This window comes from Talpa europaea (assembly GCF_964194135.1).
Source record: "Talpa europaea genome assembly, chromosome: 1".
NCBI lineage: Eukaryota > Metazoa > Chordata > Mammalia > Eulipotyphla > Talpidae > Talpa > Talpa europaea.
The window spans coordinates 43,757,712-43,778,193 of record NC_140073.1 but is presented as its reverse complement, the minus strand read 5'-3'; the positions used below and the strand labels follow the sequence as shown (position 1 = coordinate 43,778,193).

The 20,482-nt window shown below is 36.0% G+C and overlaps 3 protein-coding genes across 3 annotated transcripts; 1 reads left to right on the top strand and 2 right to left on the bottom strand.

Annotated features, from left to right (window-relative positions):
• Window positions 1-4,496: 4,496 nt before the first annotated feature.
• Window positions 4,497-5,429, top strand: OR52J3 (olfactory receptor family 52 subfamily J member 3; the record flags this gene model as incomplete). Its single annotated transcript, XM_084251398.1, has 1 exon — window positions 4,497-5,429. One exon carries the CDS (start codon window positions 4,497-4,499, stop codon window positions 5,427-5,429), a length of 933 nt encoding a protein of 310 aa, XP_084107524.1.
• A 4,698-nt stretch (window positions 5,430-10,127) lies between these two features.
• LOC311182335 (olfactory receptor 52E2) lies at window positions 10,128-11,112 on the bottom strand (the record flags this gene model as incomplete). The annotated part of the gene is made up of 1 exon (XM_084251050.1): window positions 10,128-11,112. The coding sequence occupies exon 1, from the start codon at window positions 11,076-11,078 to the stop codon at window positions 10,128-10,130; it is 951 nt and encodes a 316-aa protein (XP_084107176.1). The 5' UTR covers window positions 11,079-11,112.
• A 7,834-nt stretch (window positions 11,113-18,946) lies between these two features.
• LOC311182633 (olfactory receptor 52K2-like) lies at window positions 18,947-19,921 on the bottom strand (the record flags this gene model as incomplete). Its single annotated transcript, XM_084251537.1, has 1 exon — window positions 18,947-19,921. The coding sequence occupies exon 1, from the start codon at window positions 19,895-19,897 to the stop codon at window positions 18,947-18,949; it is 951 nt and encodes a 316-aa protein (XP_084107663.1). The 5' UTR covers window positions 19,898-19,921.
• Between the last annotated feature and the right edge of the window lie 561 nt (window positions 19,922-20,482).

Genomic DNA, 20,482 nt, shown 5'->3' with positions numbered 1-20,482 from the left:
CTAATTGTTTATTGTATGTTTGTAAAAAGTATACTAGTCTTAATGAATTCTGTAGCTATGAATAAAATATATGCTTGAAAGCAAAGAATCAATTAGCTTATGTCTGGAAAATCTACTGATATAGAGATCATCTGTTTTAGCAATTAATCACTTAGGAAAAATGTGAAAGTAAAAGTTTGCCAAAATAGTATTCAGAAAATACTTAATGTATTTTTTTTAAAAAAGAAATCTCATGTATATAAGAGATCTATTCAGGTTGTCATTAATGGTTCCCTGACTAAGATTTGCTTTACATAAGCACCAATTTCACTAATTAATATTCTACTCTGCAAATAAAAAGTTCCTGCAAGATACACCCTCCATAACCTGTGATTTTAAAACTAAAAGTTATTATTTTAGCAAAGCAATAGCAATTTGGGGCAAGGTTCACACATCAGGGTTCACATATTTGAAATGAAAGTTGCAAGAGCATGGGGGCCTATAGCACTCTAAATGCTTGAAAGAGATCCTTAGCATCAACAGCTCTTAATCTCTTTATCTCTTGTCCCCACTGCTTTCAGTATTTTGAATGAAGCTAACCCACATGGTGACAAAAATGATTGCCAGATGGAGAAATTAGAAACTGGAAGTGAGAGTGGGGATCACTGTTTAAAGCTTGCTTTGAGAAAAGAGAAAAGAAAATTTCCATTATAGGTTTCACTTAGAGATCTAGGGAAAGGATTTCACAGTTCACATTACCTAATGTCATTAAACCAGAACTGATCATGATACTCAGAGATATTAATTTCATGTAATTGGCAAAAATGGGTCATGTGCCAGTCCACATGGTACTCCAAGAATCATTATGAATAAAATAAACAGAAGGGAATGTTTCCCTTCCTTTAAATTTTGAAGAAATGTCATTTGGCAGGAATAAACAAAGTAAAATTAAAATAAATGTAAAATAAAACCAAAACAACATTTGTCTTTTAAAACGCCAATATGGCAGAATGACATCAATGAGAAGAAATGATTCAGAAGACCCAGATACTTGGTATCTTTGTAAATAATACCTAACTATAAGCCATGTTTAGCTCTCTACTATTTGAGTGGTTCACTCTTTGCCAGGCATTAGAAACACCTAGTAAATGATTAAAATGTTAGTGCTCAGATGACAATGAATGAAATAAGAATGCTATATTTACTCTTCCGTTTATGAATAATGAAACTGTTTTTAATGTAACACTGTTATGAATAAAGTTTACTTACTTGTGTTTGATTGTTTGAAAATAAAATTATTTCTCCTGAAGTGGAATCTTGAGGTCATAATAAAGGTACATATTTAGTTTGGTAGATGATATCATACAGGTTTCTAACACAGTAGTAGTTCATTCATATTCTATCAACAAGCGTGAGGGTTTCAGTTCCTTTCCAGTGTCAAGAAGACTAAGCCTTATTTAAATTTTAGCCATTCTTGAAGAAGAAAATGTTAAAGAATATCATGTTTTATTTTAAAACAATATTAAGCAATGTAATATTGTTTATCCATGAAAAGATGGGTAATGTTAACATTCTATGTTTCTTATACATATAAACAAAGCAGTACAATGTTACTGGAATATAGTTGTGATACATTAAAATTGTATGCTAAAAATTCTACAGCTACTACCAAACATATACTTATCATACATCTGACAAGGGTCTGATATCCAAGATCTGTAATGAACTCATACAGCTCAACCACAAAAAAGCAACTAACCTGATCAAAAATTGGGCAGAAGACATAAATAGGCAATATCCAAAAAAGCCATACAATGCAGATTTAAAAATAATGAAAAATAAACAACAAAAATAAAAACAAAAATATTACCCCATCTTATTTTCAGAACAATTGGAATACTTAAGAAACTATCATTATTATTATGATAGTTTTCAAAGAACAAGGTCAGGATGACATGCAATATAAATATTTGAGAATAGTAAGTCATTATAAAAATGAAGAAATTATTCAGGAAACAATTTGTATTTTTTAAATATTCCCCATTAGAGGTATTTTTACTGAAATATTCTGTATCCAATCACCCCTTTCTTTCCACGTGGAGGAAGATATTTTTATTGGTTTTGATGACTTATAAAATAGTTGATTCTTCTGACTGCAGTCTCCTTTTGTGTTTATTATAGAAACCAATAGCCTAGAAGGAATATAAATTATCCTTCTTGCTGTGTTTTATAGCACTAGACTTCACGTTTAGATTCCTCTTCTCATACAGCCTATGATGGGGTTAGCAGACTTATTTCTGTAGATCAGTTTAGAAATTCCATTGTAGAGTGTATCTAAACAGAATGCATCTCAGTCTTCAGCTTATCAACAATAAAGTTGGTTATTTGTCTTCATTGGTTTGACATATCTCCTTTTGAAGAGATAGTAAAAAAGGAAGAATGATAGTTTTAGTGCAAGTTAAAATATTTGAAATTAACAAGTTTTATCTATTTGTAGGTCAGTAAGTCATAGAATTGGGCCACTTAATCACTTCAAATAGAGATACAACATATTTGTTTTATATGTGTCAAGTATAAATGACATTAACTTTGTATTACATGCCCACTTTTTAAACTTTTATTTACGTACATATAAGTTTGCTTCTATATTCCTTGGACATCTTTGTTGTTGTAGAATCTAGAAGTTTGTAAGTAGTCTCTGAGGACTGAATCCCACAGCTATTTATAAAGTTGGGATTAAAGTGGAATGTAAGCTCAGAAATATCCCTTAAGCCTAGTATAAATAAGACTTCATGCACTGTTCAGGAAGAGGAATAAGGACGTGCTGCTTGATGCTGTGTCTAATCCCTGATTTGTATGGAAAGAAGAGGTGAATGAGTTGGTGATTTCTGCTGAATACATGTAGCAATAAATGGGGAGACAAATATGCAAAGCACGCTGGGACCTGGACCATGTAGCAAACCTGAACCAGGCAGGAAAAAGACGGCTTTTATTTTATTTTTTTAAAGTTTTAAAATGATAAGATTATCTTTAAAATCTCTCACAAAGATCCAAGACATTTAATATTACCATGTCAATCACATTGGGTGAAATATATTTCTATAGCAGCAGAAAGAAATAAGGCAAGTGGAGAAGTACTGTTGACAATGGGATCTCATATTGCTCTAAAATAAACAAGGATGCTGCAGTTTGGTCTCAGTCATCATCTTTCTACAAGGCAGTGATATTTAATTGACCAGGGTGTCTATGTTTTTGTATAACAAAAAGCCAGTTCCCACTGCTGCATTTTCTCTCTGTGTTGAATTACATACACAGAAGATAGTTTATTTTTTCACCTTGGTGTGGTTTTTATATGAGATTAAAAAAAGAATTAAATATGGTAAGATAATGAAGCTATGGCAAGGACAAAAGCCAAGATTTCTATGATTCATTTTTAATTACAACTACTGTATCACATTTGCCAGGGTAAGTCTCTTTACATCACTATGAGTGGCTTGATTCGTATGGTAGCATTTTGAAGGCCTGACTTAGGTATCTCCAATTCCTTTTTATCATTGCAGGAGTAGATTCTTCTCTGCTGAGACACTGCTCTCCCCAAGAACAATAAAAAATCAGTCTGGTAACAAAACCATCTACCCAAATTTCCAGTGTCTTGAACTGGTAGGGGAGTGACCAAGTAAGTATTCGCTGTATAGCAGCAGTAAAATTAGCCACAGCTCTGTGAGTACTGTTATGTTGTGGATAGTGAATAAGTATTAAAATGACATTAGACAGATATTTTTCTTTCCTTTCCCAAAGGATACTCTATGCAATCTTTAAATCATGCAATGGCTGATTCTGTTCCTGGCCAGAAATCTGAAGGGGCCAGCACTTGTCTGATAACATGCGACTATTTTGAATCTGAGTTTGTGCATGTGTATTTCTGTGCCAATGACTAAGGAGGAATCAGAACTAATGTTTTGATTGTGTGAGTACCCTACAACAGCATGTGGTGGTTTTTTTTTTTTTATTTTTGACTGCATAAAGCCTTTTTATTACCTTTGTATATATTATCTTGACCACATATATAGCATTGATGTTTTCAGTGTCACTCACCAGAAAGTGGATTTCCCAGTTTTGAATAATATCCTATACACTTTCAAATGATGACAAGCCTAGTTATTAGAAATCTGCATTGAGCTTGCTGCAAGCCTCCATGTTTAGAAACAGAACTCAATCAGCAGGCAGAATAGAAACTCAAAACATGACCCTGGCCTGACCTATCAAATGGCTATGGGGATAGTTCAATTGTCATTTACTAATCCGTGTGCTCATACAGTAAATAGGGCCTCAACTCTGTGCTGAAAATGATTGACCTTATCTTCTCCTTTGGATATCTTTTCTGATATATCTCTCTCTCTCTCTCTCTCTCTCTCTCTCTCCCCTTCCCTCTTTCCTCTCCCGTCAGACCTCCCTGCTCCATCTCTCTCATTTTCTCCTTACAGGAGGACTGGCTTCCCCTCCTTTGCACTGACAGGATGACACACAACAGTAGCATTTTCCACCCAACCACATTTTTCCTCGTTGGAATCCCAGGTCTGGAAGAGGTCCACGCTTGGATCTCGCTGCCTTTCTGCTCTGTTTACCTTGTGGCTTTACTGGGCAATGCCACAATTCTGATGGTCATCAAGACAGAGCAGAGTCTCCGGGAGCCCATGTTCTATTTTCTGGCCATCCTGTCGACAATAGATCTAGCACTTTCTACCACTTCCATGCCCCGCATGCTAGGCATCTTCTGGTTTGATGCTCATGAGATTAACTTTGGAGCTTGTGTGGCCCAGATGTTTCTAATCCATACTTTCACTGGCATGGAAGCTGAGGTTTTATTGGCCATGGCCTTTGACCGCTATGTGGCTATCTGCTCTCCTCTCCACTACACGACCATCTTGACATCCCGGGTGCTGATGGGCATCAGCATATGCATTGTGATTCGCCCAGTCCTGTGTATGCTCCCCATGGTCTATCTCGTCTATCGCCTACCCTTTTGTCAGAGTCATATAATACCTCATACCTACTGTGAGCACATGGGCATTGCAAAACTATCCTGTGGAAATATCAGCATCAACGTTATCTATGGGCTCTTTGTGGTGGCTCTCTTTCTCTTGAACCTGACTCTTATTGGAATCTCCTATATTTACATTCTCCGTGCTGTCTTCCGCCTCCCATCCCAGGAGGCACGGCTCAAATCCCTGAGCACATGTGGCTCCCATGTTGCAGTCCTTGGTGTTTTCTATATCCCCTCCGTCTTCTCGTTCCTCACTCACCGATTTGGACACAACATACCCCACTATATCCACATTCTTGTTGCCAATATCTATTTGGTGATCCCGCCTTCACTCAACCCCATCATTTATGGTGTAAGGACCAAACAGATAAGAGAGAGAGTGCTCCATGTCTTTACTAAAAAGTAAGACTTTTACCACACTATTTGATTAAGGAGTTTGAGGTATCTTGGAAGACCTGTGTTCTTGCTAACAAGTGTCTCCTGGCTTTAACCAATGCTGCAGGTTGCAATAGAAGTGGATTTGTTCTTAGCTATGGGTTAATGGACTCTAATACTTATGAAATTTCATTGAATCTCAAGTTCAAAGACTAACGGGTTAACCTGGAAGAGAGATGAGTGACCACTGAGTGCTTGTCTTGGCATAGAGTCCTTGATGGCATGAGGCTGCTTCTTTTCTGAGGAAAGAACATACATACAATGCGGTGTCTTTTGTGTTGAATTAATTTGACAAATATGGTGCTGGAAATTTGACTTCATTCACGCTTTTGTTCACACATTCACTTATTCATTTTATTAGTCACTTGATTTGTATTCATTTTGTGTCTATTGTATGTCTTCAATCATTCTCATTGCTAAGGATAAATCAATGAGCCAAACGGCCACCAGTGTCTGGCCTTCTGACTTGTGTTTTGTTATGTTCTTAAAAAGAAAAAAGCCAAGTTTGTAAGTTAAGAAAAATTATTGCCAAATCTATAACTTGAAGTGGAATGTCTGTCAAACATATAAGACTCAGTGGGGTGTAATAACCAGAACAAACATATTTTCAAAACTATTTCTCACTGATACCTTTGCCATTATAATTCTTTTCCCAGTTGAAGTTAAAATGGTAACTATCCCATTTTCCATGGCTTTGTAGAACTTAAAGAATTTCAAATCAGTCAGCAATTCAACTTATGATCGATATTCTTCTTTCTTTCAGTTTTTTACTATCTTGGTAATTAAGTTTATCTCCATTTAAGTTATCAAAGAAGTTCAATACAACAACCTGACAATTTTAATATTTTAAATACACTAATTTCATACACATTTAACACAAGTATTGCCATTTTTCTACTTCTTTGCTGTTTTATATTTAGTCTTTTTTACTTTAACCTGAGCTATGGCGCATAACAAATATTTTCTTTTGATTTATTGTTATGTTGTTTTTATTTTGATAATTTTATAGTTACTTTAATCATTGTCCTACATGATGACCATGCAACTTATAAATTCTAATAAAAATTAGCAGTTTTACTGCTTTCTGTTAATAAAGGATATTTAAAAAAAATCATTGCCCATTTCTCTACTTTATGATTTACCTACTTTTTTTTTAAAAGATTTACTTATTTATTATTTATACAAGCACTGGGTACAGTCAGAAGCGCCTGGAGGGTGAGAGAATTCACCAGAGCCAGAGCGGGGAGCAGAGCAGGCAGAAGGACCGAAGTACTCTGCTGAAGGGAGCAGCGGGCGGCAGGAGAGGTCTGCGCACCATGCGGGACCCTCCTCCAGTGGCCGGAGAGCAGCCGGGGATTGAACCAGTGCTGCAGAAGCTGCAGGCAGCTTCGCAACCTAGCGCTCAACTGCTGCGCCACCGGAGAGGCCCCTTACCTACTATTTTTGGTTGAATTTATTTCTTATAAAAACTCTGAAGATTGTTAAAAATCACATCTGAGGAAATAGTGTTCAAATTCATCATTTTTGAATCATCATTCTCAGAGGTTCTAATGTGTGGGTCTCCAAAATAAGTAAACGTAAATCAGACAATATACAATGTTTTCCTAATTAATGCATGTGAATGGCTAGTGGTTCAAAAATACTAATCAATCAACCAAGATATTAAAGAGGAAACCAAATAAAGAAAATGTAAATTGCATTAGACTAGGAAGAAAAATTTGTCTCATAATAGTCAGTCCATTTGGAATTAGTAAAGGGACACAAGTCTTAAGGAAATCTTTACAGTTTCCCTCTTAATAATGGGAAAGGAGGGATATATCAGAACAAAACTATCTTAAGGGGAATTTTTAACAAGAGAGGTAAAAAAAATTCATTTATCAAAAAACTAACATAGGTCCTCCCTGGTGGCACAAGCGGTTGAGCACCGCACAGTGAAGCTGTCCGCAGCCTCTGCAGTGTGGGTTCCATTCTGGCGGACCGGTGAGAATCCCATATGGCAAAGCAGACCTCTCCTGTCTTGCCCGCTGCTCCTCTCAGCAGTGTATTTCGTCACTCTGCCTGTTCTGTTCCCCGCTCTGTCTCAGGTGAATCCTCTCACCCTCCTGCGCATCTGGCCTGGACCCCGGTTCTTGTATAAAAATAAATAAATCTTTTAAAAAAAAACAAAAACCAAAAACCAAAAAAAAAAAAAAAAAAACCTAACATATTTGGAAGAGACACTTTTTGTGAGCAAAAAATGGTCTCTAGATAAATGTAAAATATAAAAACTTTTCTAATTGAGTATATTAAACACAAACATAACAAATCGTTAAAAGAGAAAAGGGGCAGTACCTAAACATAGGCACACTAACAGAAAGATACACAAATAACTGAATATGTAGAAAGACAGATACAAAAGCCATACACATATACTAATACCTGATATCCCCTAAATATCCAAAATAATTCTGAGAAAAAAAGAACAAAAATGGAGATATCTGCAAAAACAACCAAAACAGCATGATATTGAACTAAAAACAGAATTTTGCTCAATGGAATGTAACCGAAAGCACAGAGATAAGCTCACTTCACTCATATATGGAAAAGTAATCTGTGACAAAGGAGATAAGAACATTAAAGAAAATCTCTTCAATAAATGATGCTTGGAAAGCTGGACAGTCCTGTGTAAAGAATGTAACTGAACTATTTTCTTGCACCTACACAAAAGTTAATTCAAAATAAACAATGAGTTGAATGTAAGGTATGAAATCGTAAAATACATTGATGAAACTATAGGCAATAAGCTCATTTGTGTGGACCTTAAAGATGTCTTTGGGGGTCCAATTCCAATGGCAAGGAAAACAAAAGAAACAAAAGTAAAATTTTTTTTGAAAAATAGAACCATTTCAAACTAAAAAGCTTCTGTACAGAAAAAGAAGCTATCATCAAAATGGAAAGGCAGCCTGCTGAATGGGAGAAAATATTTACAAATTATACACCAAACAAAGGATATATAACAAAAATATATGAACAATTAATACAACTCAATAACAAAAAAAAATCTGATCTCAACATGAACAGAGAATCTGAATGGACACCTCTCCAATGAAGACCTACAGATGGCCATCTCTTATTTTATCTTGTTAATGGGAACCACAAATCAATGCAATCATGTCATACATGTGAGAATGGCTATTAAAAAAAGACAAGTAACAAGTGTTGGAGTAAGTGTGGGAAAAAGGAGCCCTCCTATTCTGTTGACAGGATTGTAAATGGATGCAATCATTATGGAAATCTCAAAAAACTAAAAATAGAAATTTCATTTGCTCCAGTTGTCTTACTTCTGGGTATTTGCCCAGTGGCTATGTAAACACTAATTGGAGCATGTATGTAGACTTTCCTATAGTGACAACATTATACACAATAGCCAAGCGCTAGAAGCAAACTGAGGGACTATCAGTGAATGAATGGATAAAGAAGAATGGATCAGGCTATTTGCAACAACTTGGATGGACCTAGAAGGTGTTATGCTAGGTGAAATAAATCAATCAGAAAGATAACCACCACATGGTTCACTCATGTGAAAGAAAAATAAACAAAACTTACTAACATGAAAAAAAAGTAAACTTTTTTTAAAGATTTTATTTATTTATGCATACAAGAGCTGGGGTACAGGCCAGAGGTGTGGGGGGTGAAAGAATTCACCAGAGACAAAGTGGGGAACAGAACTGGCAGACTGATTGAAGTACACTGCTGAGGGGAGCAGCGGGAGAGTCAGGAGAGGTTTGCTGCACCATGTGGGTATCTCCCTGGCTGGCCGGCCTGGGACTGAACTCGCACTGCAGAGGCTGCGAATTGCTTCACAGTGTGGTGCTTAACCCCTTGCACCACCAGGGAGGCCCCCCCTCAAAGTAAACTCTTGACTATAAACACAAAATAGTTATTACCACTTGGAAAGAGAAACAGGAATGGGAAAATTAGGTTAAAACTTAATTATATGTTGAAAGAAGGCAAACTAGACTTTTTGTGGGTACAAAATATAATAGATACAAATGTTCATTTATAATAATAATATGTTCACTTAAAACTATATAATATTGTAAGCTAATGTCACTTAAATAAAAATATTTTTAAAATAAATTTACTAGTAGGACATCTGGATGTGAAATTTTCACTGTGCAAAAAAATTGATTATTAATTTAAATTCTTTACAATTTAAATGTCTATTCATTTTATATTTCCTCTTGAGTTATCTATAAATGTATTTTGATATAAACAAAAAACAACAGAATTCATTGCCTATTGAACTGTGCATCAAGAAACACAGAAGAATTTCTACCAGCTGTTTAAAAATGAGAGATATTAAATGGATCCAAATGAAGAAAAGAAGATCATTGAAAATGCAAAGTAATTATATTTTCTATTTCAAATATGGAATGAGCTTTGAGCATAAATTTTATTACATAATTTTAGTAATTTTTATTGAGGTGACATTGGCCTGAAAATGCATATAGATATATGACTTTAATAGCCAATGCATATAATGAAATGCATATAAATACATGAAATATATTAAAATTCATGTATATAAATACATAAATTTAATAGCCACTCCATGTTGTAACATAATTTTTATGAGATTGTATTTCTCTGACTTAATTTCCATATTGACACTGATTATTATTGATTGTCATTCTTTTTCCTTTCCTTGTTTCTGGAATAGTTTTTTAACACGGTCATATATTTGCTTGGTTCTGACTCCGTATATGACAGGGTTGAGCATTGGTGGCACCACAACGTAGAGATTGGCCAGGAGTATGTGGATATAGCGGGGGACATTTCGGCCAAAACGATGTGTCATAAAGGAAAAGAGGGCTGGTGTATAGAAGGCAAGAATGACAAAAACATGAGAACCACATGTGCTGAGGGATTTGAGTCGGGCTGCATGGGAAGGAAGACGGAAAACAGCACGAAGTATTTGAACATAAGAAAGGGCAATGGTTATGATGTCAAACACTAGATTACCAATCGCACATAAACCATAAATAATATTGATTTTAATGCTGGCACAAGCAAGACGAGCAAGGCCCATGTGTTCACAATAGGTGTGGGGGATGATATTATTCCCACAGAAAGGCAATCGCAAAATGAGAAATACAAATGGAACTGTAAAAATAATTGCCCTCACTAATACACCTAGACCAATTACAGAAACAGCCTTGTTGGTGAGGATAGTGCTATATCGGAGTGGGTTGCAGATGGCCACATAGCGGTCATAAGCCATTGCCAGGAGCACTGATGACTCCATAAGTGTGAAGTTGTGAATGAAAAACATCTGAGTGAGGCAGGCTTCAAAGATGATCTCTCTGAGGTTGAACCAGAAGATACCAAGCATCTTTGGGATGGTAGCTGTGGAGAGACCCAAGTCAATGGTAGCCAACATGGCCAGGAAGTAGAACATTGGTTGGTGTAGGCTGCTTTCAGTCTTGATCACAAAAAGAATGATGAGATTCCCTATCAATGCAATCATGTACACAGCACAGAAGGGAAAGCCAATCCAGATGTGAAGTGTTTCCATCCCTGGGATTCCCAGCAACAAGAAGGAAAAGGGGTGAAACTGGGTGTCATTGGGAAGAAACATCTTACTTGGTAATGCATAAGTCTTCAGAAATATATGCTCATCCAATCTACAAGGCACCAGATAGATTTCTGTAATGCTGGAGACCTAGGAATGAGATAAGAACACTTAATTAAGTGCCTGATTTCGTTTTTACTGTAATTATCGAGAATATTCCTTATATTTTTTTGGAATTTTGATCAGTTTAGGATTTTGCTAGTCTCTAAATATAGTGATGGCCATTAATTTCAGTTGATTGAATGACAACACATAGGATTAACATGGAGGATGGGTAATAACTAGTCAATAAACACATATATTCATTAAAATGCATGACAAAAATTACTTTAAAGGGTTAAAAATTGATCCAGCTTTAGCATTGATTCACTATTATTACAAAAATAAGATAGGGAATAATAGTAAAAGTAACATCAGCTACCATTACTGAGATGCTGCTGACTACCTATTTGTAAAGCTTTCATCAGACTCTGCAAAAATAATCTCCAATATTAAAAAACATATCTTTCAAAGAACATTCATTTTACATACTTTACAGGTGAGTAATCTAAATATCATCATTGGAGAGACTTTCCAGAAAGTTACAATGTGTTTAATGAAAGGTCTGGGAAATTTACGCTAGGGAGGAGCTCAGCAAATGGAAATGGAAGGACAATGGACAGAAAGGAAAAGCTACTCTATGGTTTACCTTTATTATACATACAGGTAACACCTCCCCTCCACCCCATATATACACATATTACTCTGCACACATAGAAATACACAATCCAATTTAAACTTCACAACATCAAAAATTGTTAGCATTTCTTAATTATAGTAAGGCAGTTGTGACTTTAGGAGTTAAATAATCATGTCAAAATATAAATAAATCTTAGAGAGAGAAGCAAATTTGGACTATTGGAAAATGAATAACAATTCAATCATTTTCAATGTCCCCTAAAACCTTGTTAGTGTCTGCATTGGCTTACTTATAATATTTAATATGGGAGCATTTCCAAAGCACTTATTCATAGATATGTATAAATATTTTGCAGTAATATGTCTCTTCTTATCTGAATATTCCACAGCAGCAATACAGAAGCAAAAGGAGTAAAAGCAGTATTTACTCAATGTGCAAGTTTTTCTGAATCCCATGGGTGGAAATCAGTAAAAGTTCCACGAAATGTTCCTTCTTCCAGTAAATACTTATGCAACAGTATATCACTTAAATGGAAATTTATTTTAAATTATAAATTAAGTTGTAAATTTGATTGTAAAAGAGTACTCTGCCTTTACAAGAGGGAAGGAATGATACTATATTTTGTGATCACAAATAAATTAAGTAGAAATTAATATGTCACCCTGGTCATACAGTTTAATTTGACAATGATGCAGAGAGTAAACACTGGGTAAATAGCCAAAAATCAGAATGAATAAATCAAGTGAACAGCATATGTACCTGTACCCAGTTAAGGAAACTACTTTAACTTTTAAGATTTGGTGCAGACTATGAAGCTATCTGCAGCTTCTGTAGCACGAGTTTGATCCCCGGCCAGGGAGCCACCCACATGGCACAGCAGACCTCTCCTGACTCACCCGCTGCTCCCCTCAGCAGTGTGTTTCAGTCAATCTGCCTGTTCTGTTCCCCGCTCTGTCTCTGGTGAATCCTCTCCATCCTCCCCATGACTCTGTCCTGTACCCCAGTTCTTGAATGCATAAATAAACAAATCTTTAAAAAATTCATTTGGTGCAGATCTACTCATCTTGTGGTCTCCCCAAAACAAGTTTCATAATTTCCCTTGCTTATTAAACGTATCATATGTTTCATGATTCCATTTCAAGGAACTATTTGGAGACAGAATGGGACTGTTTCTTGGGACTCAGGGTAGGAAGAGGAGTGACTGCAAATAAGGCCAAAGATATTTTTGGTGTGATGGAAATGCCCTAATATTAGTCTGCAGTGATGGTTGCCCAACTCTGTACATGTACTAGGAATCTTTGCATTATAATCATTTATCATTAAATGGGGTAAATTTTATTATATGAAAATTATACTTTGATAAAACTGTTTTTAAGAACAACAACAAAACCCCTGCCACCAGTTAACAGGTGTGGTGTGCCTACCATCTTCAGTTTCCCATTGGCCTACATACACAGGAGCCGGTATACAAACCAACAATAATTACCTTCACAAGTTCTTTGCAAAAACATTACAAATAAAATATTTCTAAAACTTAATGCTCAATGATGCCTACTACATCCAACTAATTTAGCCTTACTTTGTGTCTCTCTATCTCAGTAAATGTCATTACTACTTATTGATTTGCACAATTCAGAAACATGAGCTTTATCCTTTATCTTTTTCCAACTATCACTACAACATTACTGAGTGCATTACTAAACATATAATTTAAATGAGTATATTGCCTTCATCATAACTGGGATGGTTCAACTCAACACCATGACTTGGGCTGATTTCTGTATAATGTTTTTTGGTGATGAAGAACAAGATTTTGTTAGTCAGACTAATGGTGTTGAAGCTTAATTTCATGATTGTTCACTCTAGAGATAAAGGAAAATAAATAAAGAGTATTACTATATAGCTGTGAGGGTTTGCACCAGAGCTTTAATACCTCTACCTCAGTTTCTTCAATGAGAAAATTAAAATAAGTGCAAATAAACTCTTAATTTTAGGACAGATAATTATTTTAAACACTGAACCATGTTCCAAACATATCCATCATTCATTAACTATCAAGCAAACTAATTTTTCTAAAATGCACATAGGATGGATTCAGACTGAAATCCAAATGTTTTTACTAGGATTATATGGTCCTTTCTAAGTGGGGATCTATTCTGTCCCTAAGCTTCACCATTAGTGTCCTTTGCCCTGAACATGTATATTCTGTATCTTCTCTCTTCTCCATTGCCTGTCACTATGCAGTAAGGACTCACTGGAGGCCTGGAGATGGGGCAGACTCACCAGCCTAAGCACCAGGGGAGGATCTTGCTTTGTTCTGTCTCAACTTGATTAGTCCTTATGAGCTGCTTCTCTTTGCCTGGGAGGAGCTCTCAACAGAAAATTCTCAAGAGCCAGTTTTGTCAAGGACCCAAGGTCTCTGAGGAGTCTAGTTTCTAACCTTTCTTGAGTCTTGACTTCTAAGAAAATAAAGGTAGGGAAAAGTAAGGTTTGTTAATTACGTTATGAGTCTTGATTAAATCTTTCTTAACTTTCAACAATGAGTGATACATCTCCTTCTCTCATTAACCCAGATCAAAATTTGGGGAGACAATATAATTTTGTGTCAAAACCCAAAGGCTCTGAAATTCTAGCATTTCTTTTCTACTAAATCCATAAATATTCTAACAAAAATCATTTGAACAGATAACTAAACCTTTTCATTGTTTTCCTTTTTTGCACTTTTCTCTGTTTTATTTGATCAACCCATTTGTCATTCAAAATTTATCTCAAATGTAATCATTTATACTTTCAAGTCTTTGTATTGATGTTTAATGTTGTTATTAAATTTCAAGTTTATTCAATAGGCAAAATTACCATGAAATTTTGTAATGGACCCAATAAACTTCCCAATAAATTTAAGTAGATAATAATGAATAATGTGTCTTAGATGTTTCAAATAAAAGCTTTATTGGTATAGATATGGTTCTATACTGCCCTTTTATTTTCTTCTTCCCTAGAAATGCTAAGTGTCTCAAAATTTGGACTTGTGGAGGATTAGTTAATGCTGACATTCTCTTTGTGTGCATAACCAATGCAATACTCAGGATTTTGATTTCCAAAGGGGGTGTTGTCAACACTTTGGTTTTAAAGCTGTCTTGAATATTTTTTTTAATATTTTATTTTATATAATTCTTACATCATTTTTCATTTTTGCACAATGTATGCATTTTCATTTTGGTTATATTCCCCATACAATTGCACCTCCCCCTTATTTTGACCCTAATCCTTTCTCTCCCTGTGTCTTGAATATTTTTAAACAATGTTGTTCTTGAATTTGTGTCATGCAATTGAAATCTGATATGAAAATGTGGAAAGTTAGACGGAGAATTTACCAGTGTAGCCATCTGGCCTGGAGCTATTTTGTGTGTTAGAAGGTTGCTAAATACAGATTCAACTTCTTTAATAGATGAAAGACTCAAGCCATCCACTACTTCTAGTTATTGTTTTGACTGTCCACAGTGAATATCTCAAATGTGCATATTGCTCCTGATTTGCCTAGTTTTGGAGTGTGGGCTGAGGGCTCAGAGGGTTTTCCTTATGTCTACTCCTCTATTATCTTGAGAGCTTCCCTTTGTCCCTGCGTTGCTGATAAGACCTCTCCATGTTATAGAAAGTCACTCAGGGGTAGAACAATGCTACTGGCTACCCAAAGCCTGTCAGTCTGCTGATGAGCACGAACTAGGGAATCTTACATTACTGACTGTGCACGATCAGCCTGTTTTAGGGAAGTTTCCTAAGTATTGCAAGCAAAGTCTGTTCAGTGATTCTGCCCTTCCCCTCGCGCCGTAGGAGACTTAAGATGACTGTACTCATCCTAAGGTTACATAGTTTGTTTCTGTTCTTTTCCCTCAACAGTAATGGATTTTAATTTGTGCTCTTTGTCCAGTGACTGAAGGCTTTGTACCTTCATTAAAGAGTAACTGAGAAAGTTGTTCTTCCATCTTCACTTCCATTACCCTTTACCAGGACTGATCATTTCAAGATGAAGTCTTCTCAGGCCCCTAGTCCTGCCATTAAACTTTTCATGACTACCTGGTTGTGATCTAGGGAGATAAATCTGAGAGGGGGTGATTTGTCTTTCTGTCATCCAACTCCAAGTCATTCTCAAATTCCCACAGAGATCAACATTCAATTGTGAAGAATTTGTTTCAAATCATGATAAACTATTTTTACTGACCACTATGGCATCTGACATCTATCCCTGGTCAACACAGTATTGTGTCTCATCTCTTTGAAGTTGTCTATCTTTCCTTATATTTTAGGTTAGGTGGTTTCTTTTGGATTTCAACTCCCTGACAGTTTCAATAAAATGATGAGTTTAATGGGGCATATTTTTTGTCATATCATTTCCAGTGACACCATTTCTAACTTCTTATATTCAACAGAAATTATAGGTCCTGGTAGAAATTTAAATCATGATGTGTCCTCTGACTGGAAGGACATCTGCATGTCTGTTCACAGCTTCCTACAGTTGTATATGTCAAAGCATGAACCATGGACCACTGGGACATAAATATCCAGAACAATTAATGAATCACAAATCATATTTAATTTATGGATAAGCCATAGAAGCTTCGAATTTAATAGTTTTAGAGCCAGCCTGAGCAATCTGTAGAATCATCATTATGAAAAGTTAAACTTTGGTTATTCAAGTTGATTGATTTTCTGATGAAGAATGTTGGATAGACTTTCAGAAAAGAGATACATGTTTGAATGGAGTCTTGGCTTAGTCAAAACTGTATATCCACCTACCCAAAACACACACACAATCACACACACACACACACTCTTTTGACCTAATCCACAGGGAGCTTTGTTTAAATATGTACCTGATGTTTGTGATTTCCTATCTTCTGTAATTGTCTTTTTTTATAAAAGATTTATTTTTATTTTTTATGTAAGAGCTGGGGTATAGGCCAGATGCATGGGAGGGTGGGAGGATTCACCAGAGATAGAGCGGAGAGCAGAACAGGCAGAAGGACTGAGGTACACTGCTGAGGGGAGCAGTAGGTGAGACAGGAGAAGTCTGCTGTGCCATGTGGGACTCTCGCCCGCCGGCTGTGATCGAACTGGAGCTGCAGAGGCTGCGGACAGCTTCACAGCGTGGCGCCTAACTGCCTGCACCACTAGGGAGGCCCTGTAACTGTCTTTTGACTCTTTAAATTCCTTAATGATAATTGGTTTTCTACTTTTCTCACATTTGTCAAATTGTTATAGTGTATCACAATGTAAAATAACATAGTATAGTGGGTAAGAATGTAAACCTGGTGTCAGGCATCGCAGGCTCAAATCTTGGCTTCACTTTTAATCATATCTGTGACTATGAGAATGTCAACTCATATGCTCATTCTCCAATTTTCTTATTTATAAACTGAGGACATTAAAGCTACAAGTCTAATCCAGTTTTCATGAAAATTTGTTTATTTAATTTAATCATTGCACAATATAGATTTCTCTCTTCAGGTGTGGTCACAGTTGCTCTTCCACCACCAAAGCACTCATATTCCCATATTCCCTTGTGCTCTTCCCTACTGTTTTTCTCCCCAACCCTTCCCCCACCCTTTAGGGATACATCATATCTCTGGGCAGCTTTCAACGTTTATCTTTGTTTGACCCTTTGCTTTTTCTATATTCTACATATAACTGAAAACGTCTTTTTCTTCTGACTTATTTTGCTTAGCATCAACCCCTCCAGCTCTAGCCATGCTGTCACAAATGGCATGGGTTTATCTTTTTGATGAGTTAGTAGTATTCCATTGTCTATATATACCACATCTTCTTGATCCATTCATGGTTTTGGAATTGAACCATTTAATATAGATAACAAACTCAAGAGGGACTGTGTGAATGTAAATACTATATGAGTGTTAAATAAAATTATTCTGAAAAATAATATTTATATCTCTGAACCAGCTTTATCAAACTAGTGGAGTAAATATTTTCACCCTACACTTTATTCCACACCTTATTCACTACGTACTGGAGAGAAACCATAGGTTTAAAATTGGTAAGCATAAACTGGTTAAGTTTAATTTTACCCCAAATGCATACATACACACACATTTGCTAAACACTTAGGTGTACATTGATGTTCCTCCATGTAGTAAGTCTTCTTGTTCGATTAGAAATATAGGCCTGGCTATGAGGTTTAAATTGAGTATTCACTGACTCTAACCAAACTAGGTTCTCCAAAATAGTCTTCATCATTAAGAAAGGTGATACTTTGAACTCATGTCTTTCACAACCTTTTAATTCAAAAGGGGAGGTGCTTAAGCAACTGAAATTTATATCTCAGAGTCCTGGAGACTAGCTGTTTTGGATCAGGGTATCATCATTTTGGATCTGACGAGAGGTCTCTTTCTAGCTTGCAGACAAACTCTCTTCTCATATGTCCCAACATGGCAGAGAGACAAGATAGTCACAGCTTTAAAAAAAAAAAAATCTTAATATTTTCAGGAAATATGTGGAAAACACCACGATATATTTATTGTTTGAAACTCTGAAGCTTATTGCAACCATATCCCTATATCCCCAGTGAATTCTTTGAATTTTCTGGCTAAGTGTATATAAACTGAGGCTGGTTATGAAGGATGGAAAAAGTACCAGCAATAATTTTGCTACCTAAGCATTTAAAACTGTGTTCCTGTGAGTCCCATTTAGTGATTTGACTGTATATTGAATCATTGTGATGATACAGAAAATTAGCTTTTAAGCTAAACAATTCAAATTCTAGCTCTTTTACTCACTGACTGTTGGAATATAGACTTGTTGAGCTATTTGTTATATGGGTATTTGTAATAACTATCTCTAAAATTACTGTTAAGTGATTATACATATAAAGTACACAATGAATAATTTCAAACCAAGAAAATGCTTAGTAAATGTGGATTATCTTCACATTTTTGCCTTGAGGGGTAAAGCATTTGAATAAAATAAAATATTGGTTAACAATATTTTAAAATTTAACAGTCATACCTGATGATCTGCTTCTATGTACTAATTATTACAATACAGCAAATATCTTTGGATGAGTTGTTTCCCATAGAAAAACCTTAGCCCTTGAATAATTAAAATATATTCTTGGTGGAAAAACACAGTTTGTAAGATAGACACTATAAAATTTGTTCATATATTACTCACCAACAAAACCCACTTAGTTTGGAATCTTTGAAAAACTGAAAAATTTAAGGAACCTCTCCCGTATCTTTTTGGTCCTTACCCCATAAATAATAGGGTTCACCATGGGTGGGACCAGAAGGTAAATGTTGGCCACAAATATGTGGACATGAGGAGCCACATGCTGCCCAAACCTGTGGGTAAGAAAAGAAAAGAAGGCTGGAGTATAGGACACTAAGATCACACAGACATGAGAGCCACAGGTGCCCAAGGTCTTGAGTCGGGCATCCTTGGATGGCAGTTGAAAGACAGTGTGGAGTATGAAGATGTAAGAACAAATGATCAGTATGAAATCGACTCCTCCAGTAAGGAAGGCAACAATGAGGCTGTAGGCTCTGCGAATTCTTGTCTCTGCACAGGCAATCTTGATGAGGGCCATGAATTCACAGTAGGTGTGGGAAATGATATTGGTCCTGCAGTAGGGAAGCCAACGGAGCATGAAAGGGTGAGGACTGAGAAGGACTGTGCCCCGGATCACAATAGCTAGACCCATCCCCCCAATTACAGAGTGAGTCAGAATAGATGAGTGTCTTAATGGATTGCAAATGGCTATATAACGATCAAAAGCCATGGCCAAGAAGAAGCCAGATTCCATGGTGGAACAAGAGTGAATCAGGAACACTTGAGTTAGGCAAGCTTCAAGGCGAATCTCTCTATCATGGAACCAAAAGAGGCTGAGAACTTTAGGCACAGCTGTCGTACACACAATGAGGTCAGCCACAGCCAGCATACAGAGGAAAAGGTACATTGGCTCATGGAGGCTGGTGTCTGTCTTGATGATAAAGAGAAGAGAACAGTTTCCCAGAAGGGCCAAAATGTAGACCACACAAAAAGGTATGGAGATCCAGATGTGGGCGGCCTCCAGTCCAGGAATGCCAATGAGAATGAAGGTTGCTGGATGAACATCAGTCTTATTGTGTGCTGACATAACAAGTGCCGGTTATTTTAACTTTCTCTTCTTGGATATTCCTCTAAAGCAAAAAAATAATATAAACTTGGTATCCTCTGATGAGTTAAGTAAGCCAAAATGTAGGTTATGTTATAAGTACAATGTTGGTAAATATTTAGAGAGAAATGTTTTCACCATCTGATTATAGATATTATTTCCAAGTGTAATTTGCAATTTGACTGACATATACATCCCAAAAGAAGAGTGATATTTATGTATCAAAAAATCAAGTTAAATACATGAAAATTCAAAATCTCTTATTGAAAAGAAAGTGATACCAATTAAAAGTTGAAGAAGTATTTAGCCTTTGATTTGATGATTTAGTGAGAAAAATACAATTGAACACAGATTAGAGCGAAACAGATAAGGTGATAGGTGGTTTTGAATTAAAAATATGTAATTTAAGATTTTAGTTATAATATTTTGGGGATATGCCAAGCTATAAGCTGTAACTTTGAGATGAAATATTAAAATTTGGTAGAATACATCAATTGTTGTGGACTGTCCAGAAGGAGGTTCATTCATATCATCTTGGGGACTCATTCAAGATAACGGTGAGTGGTC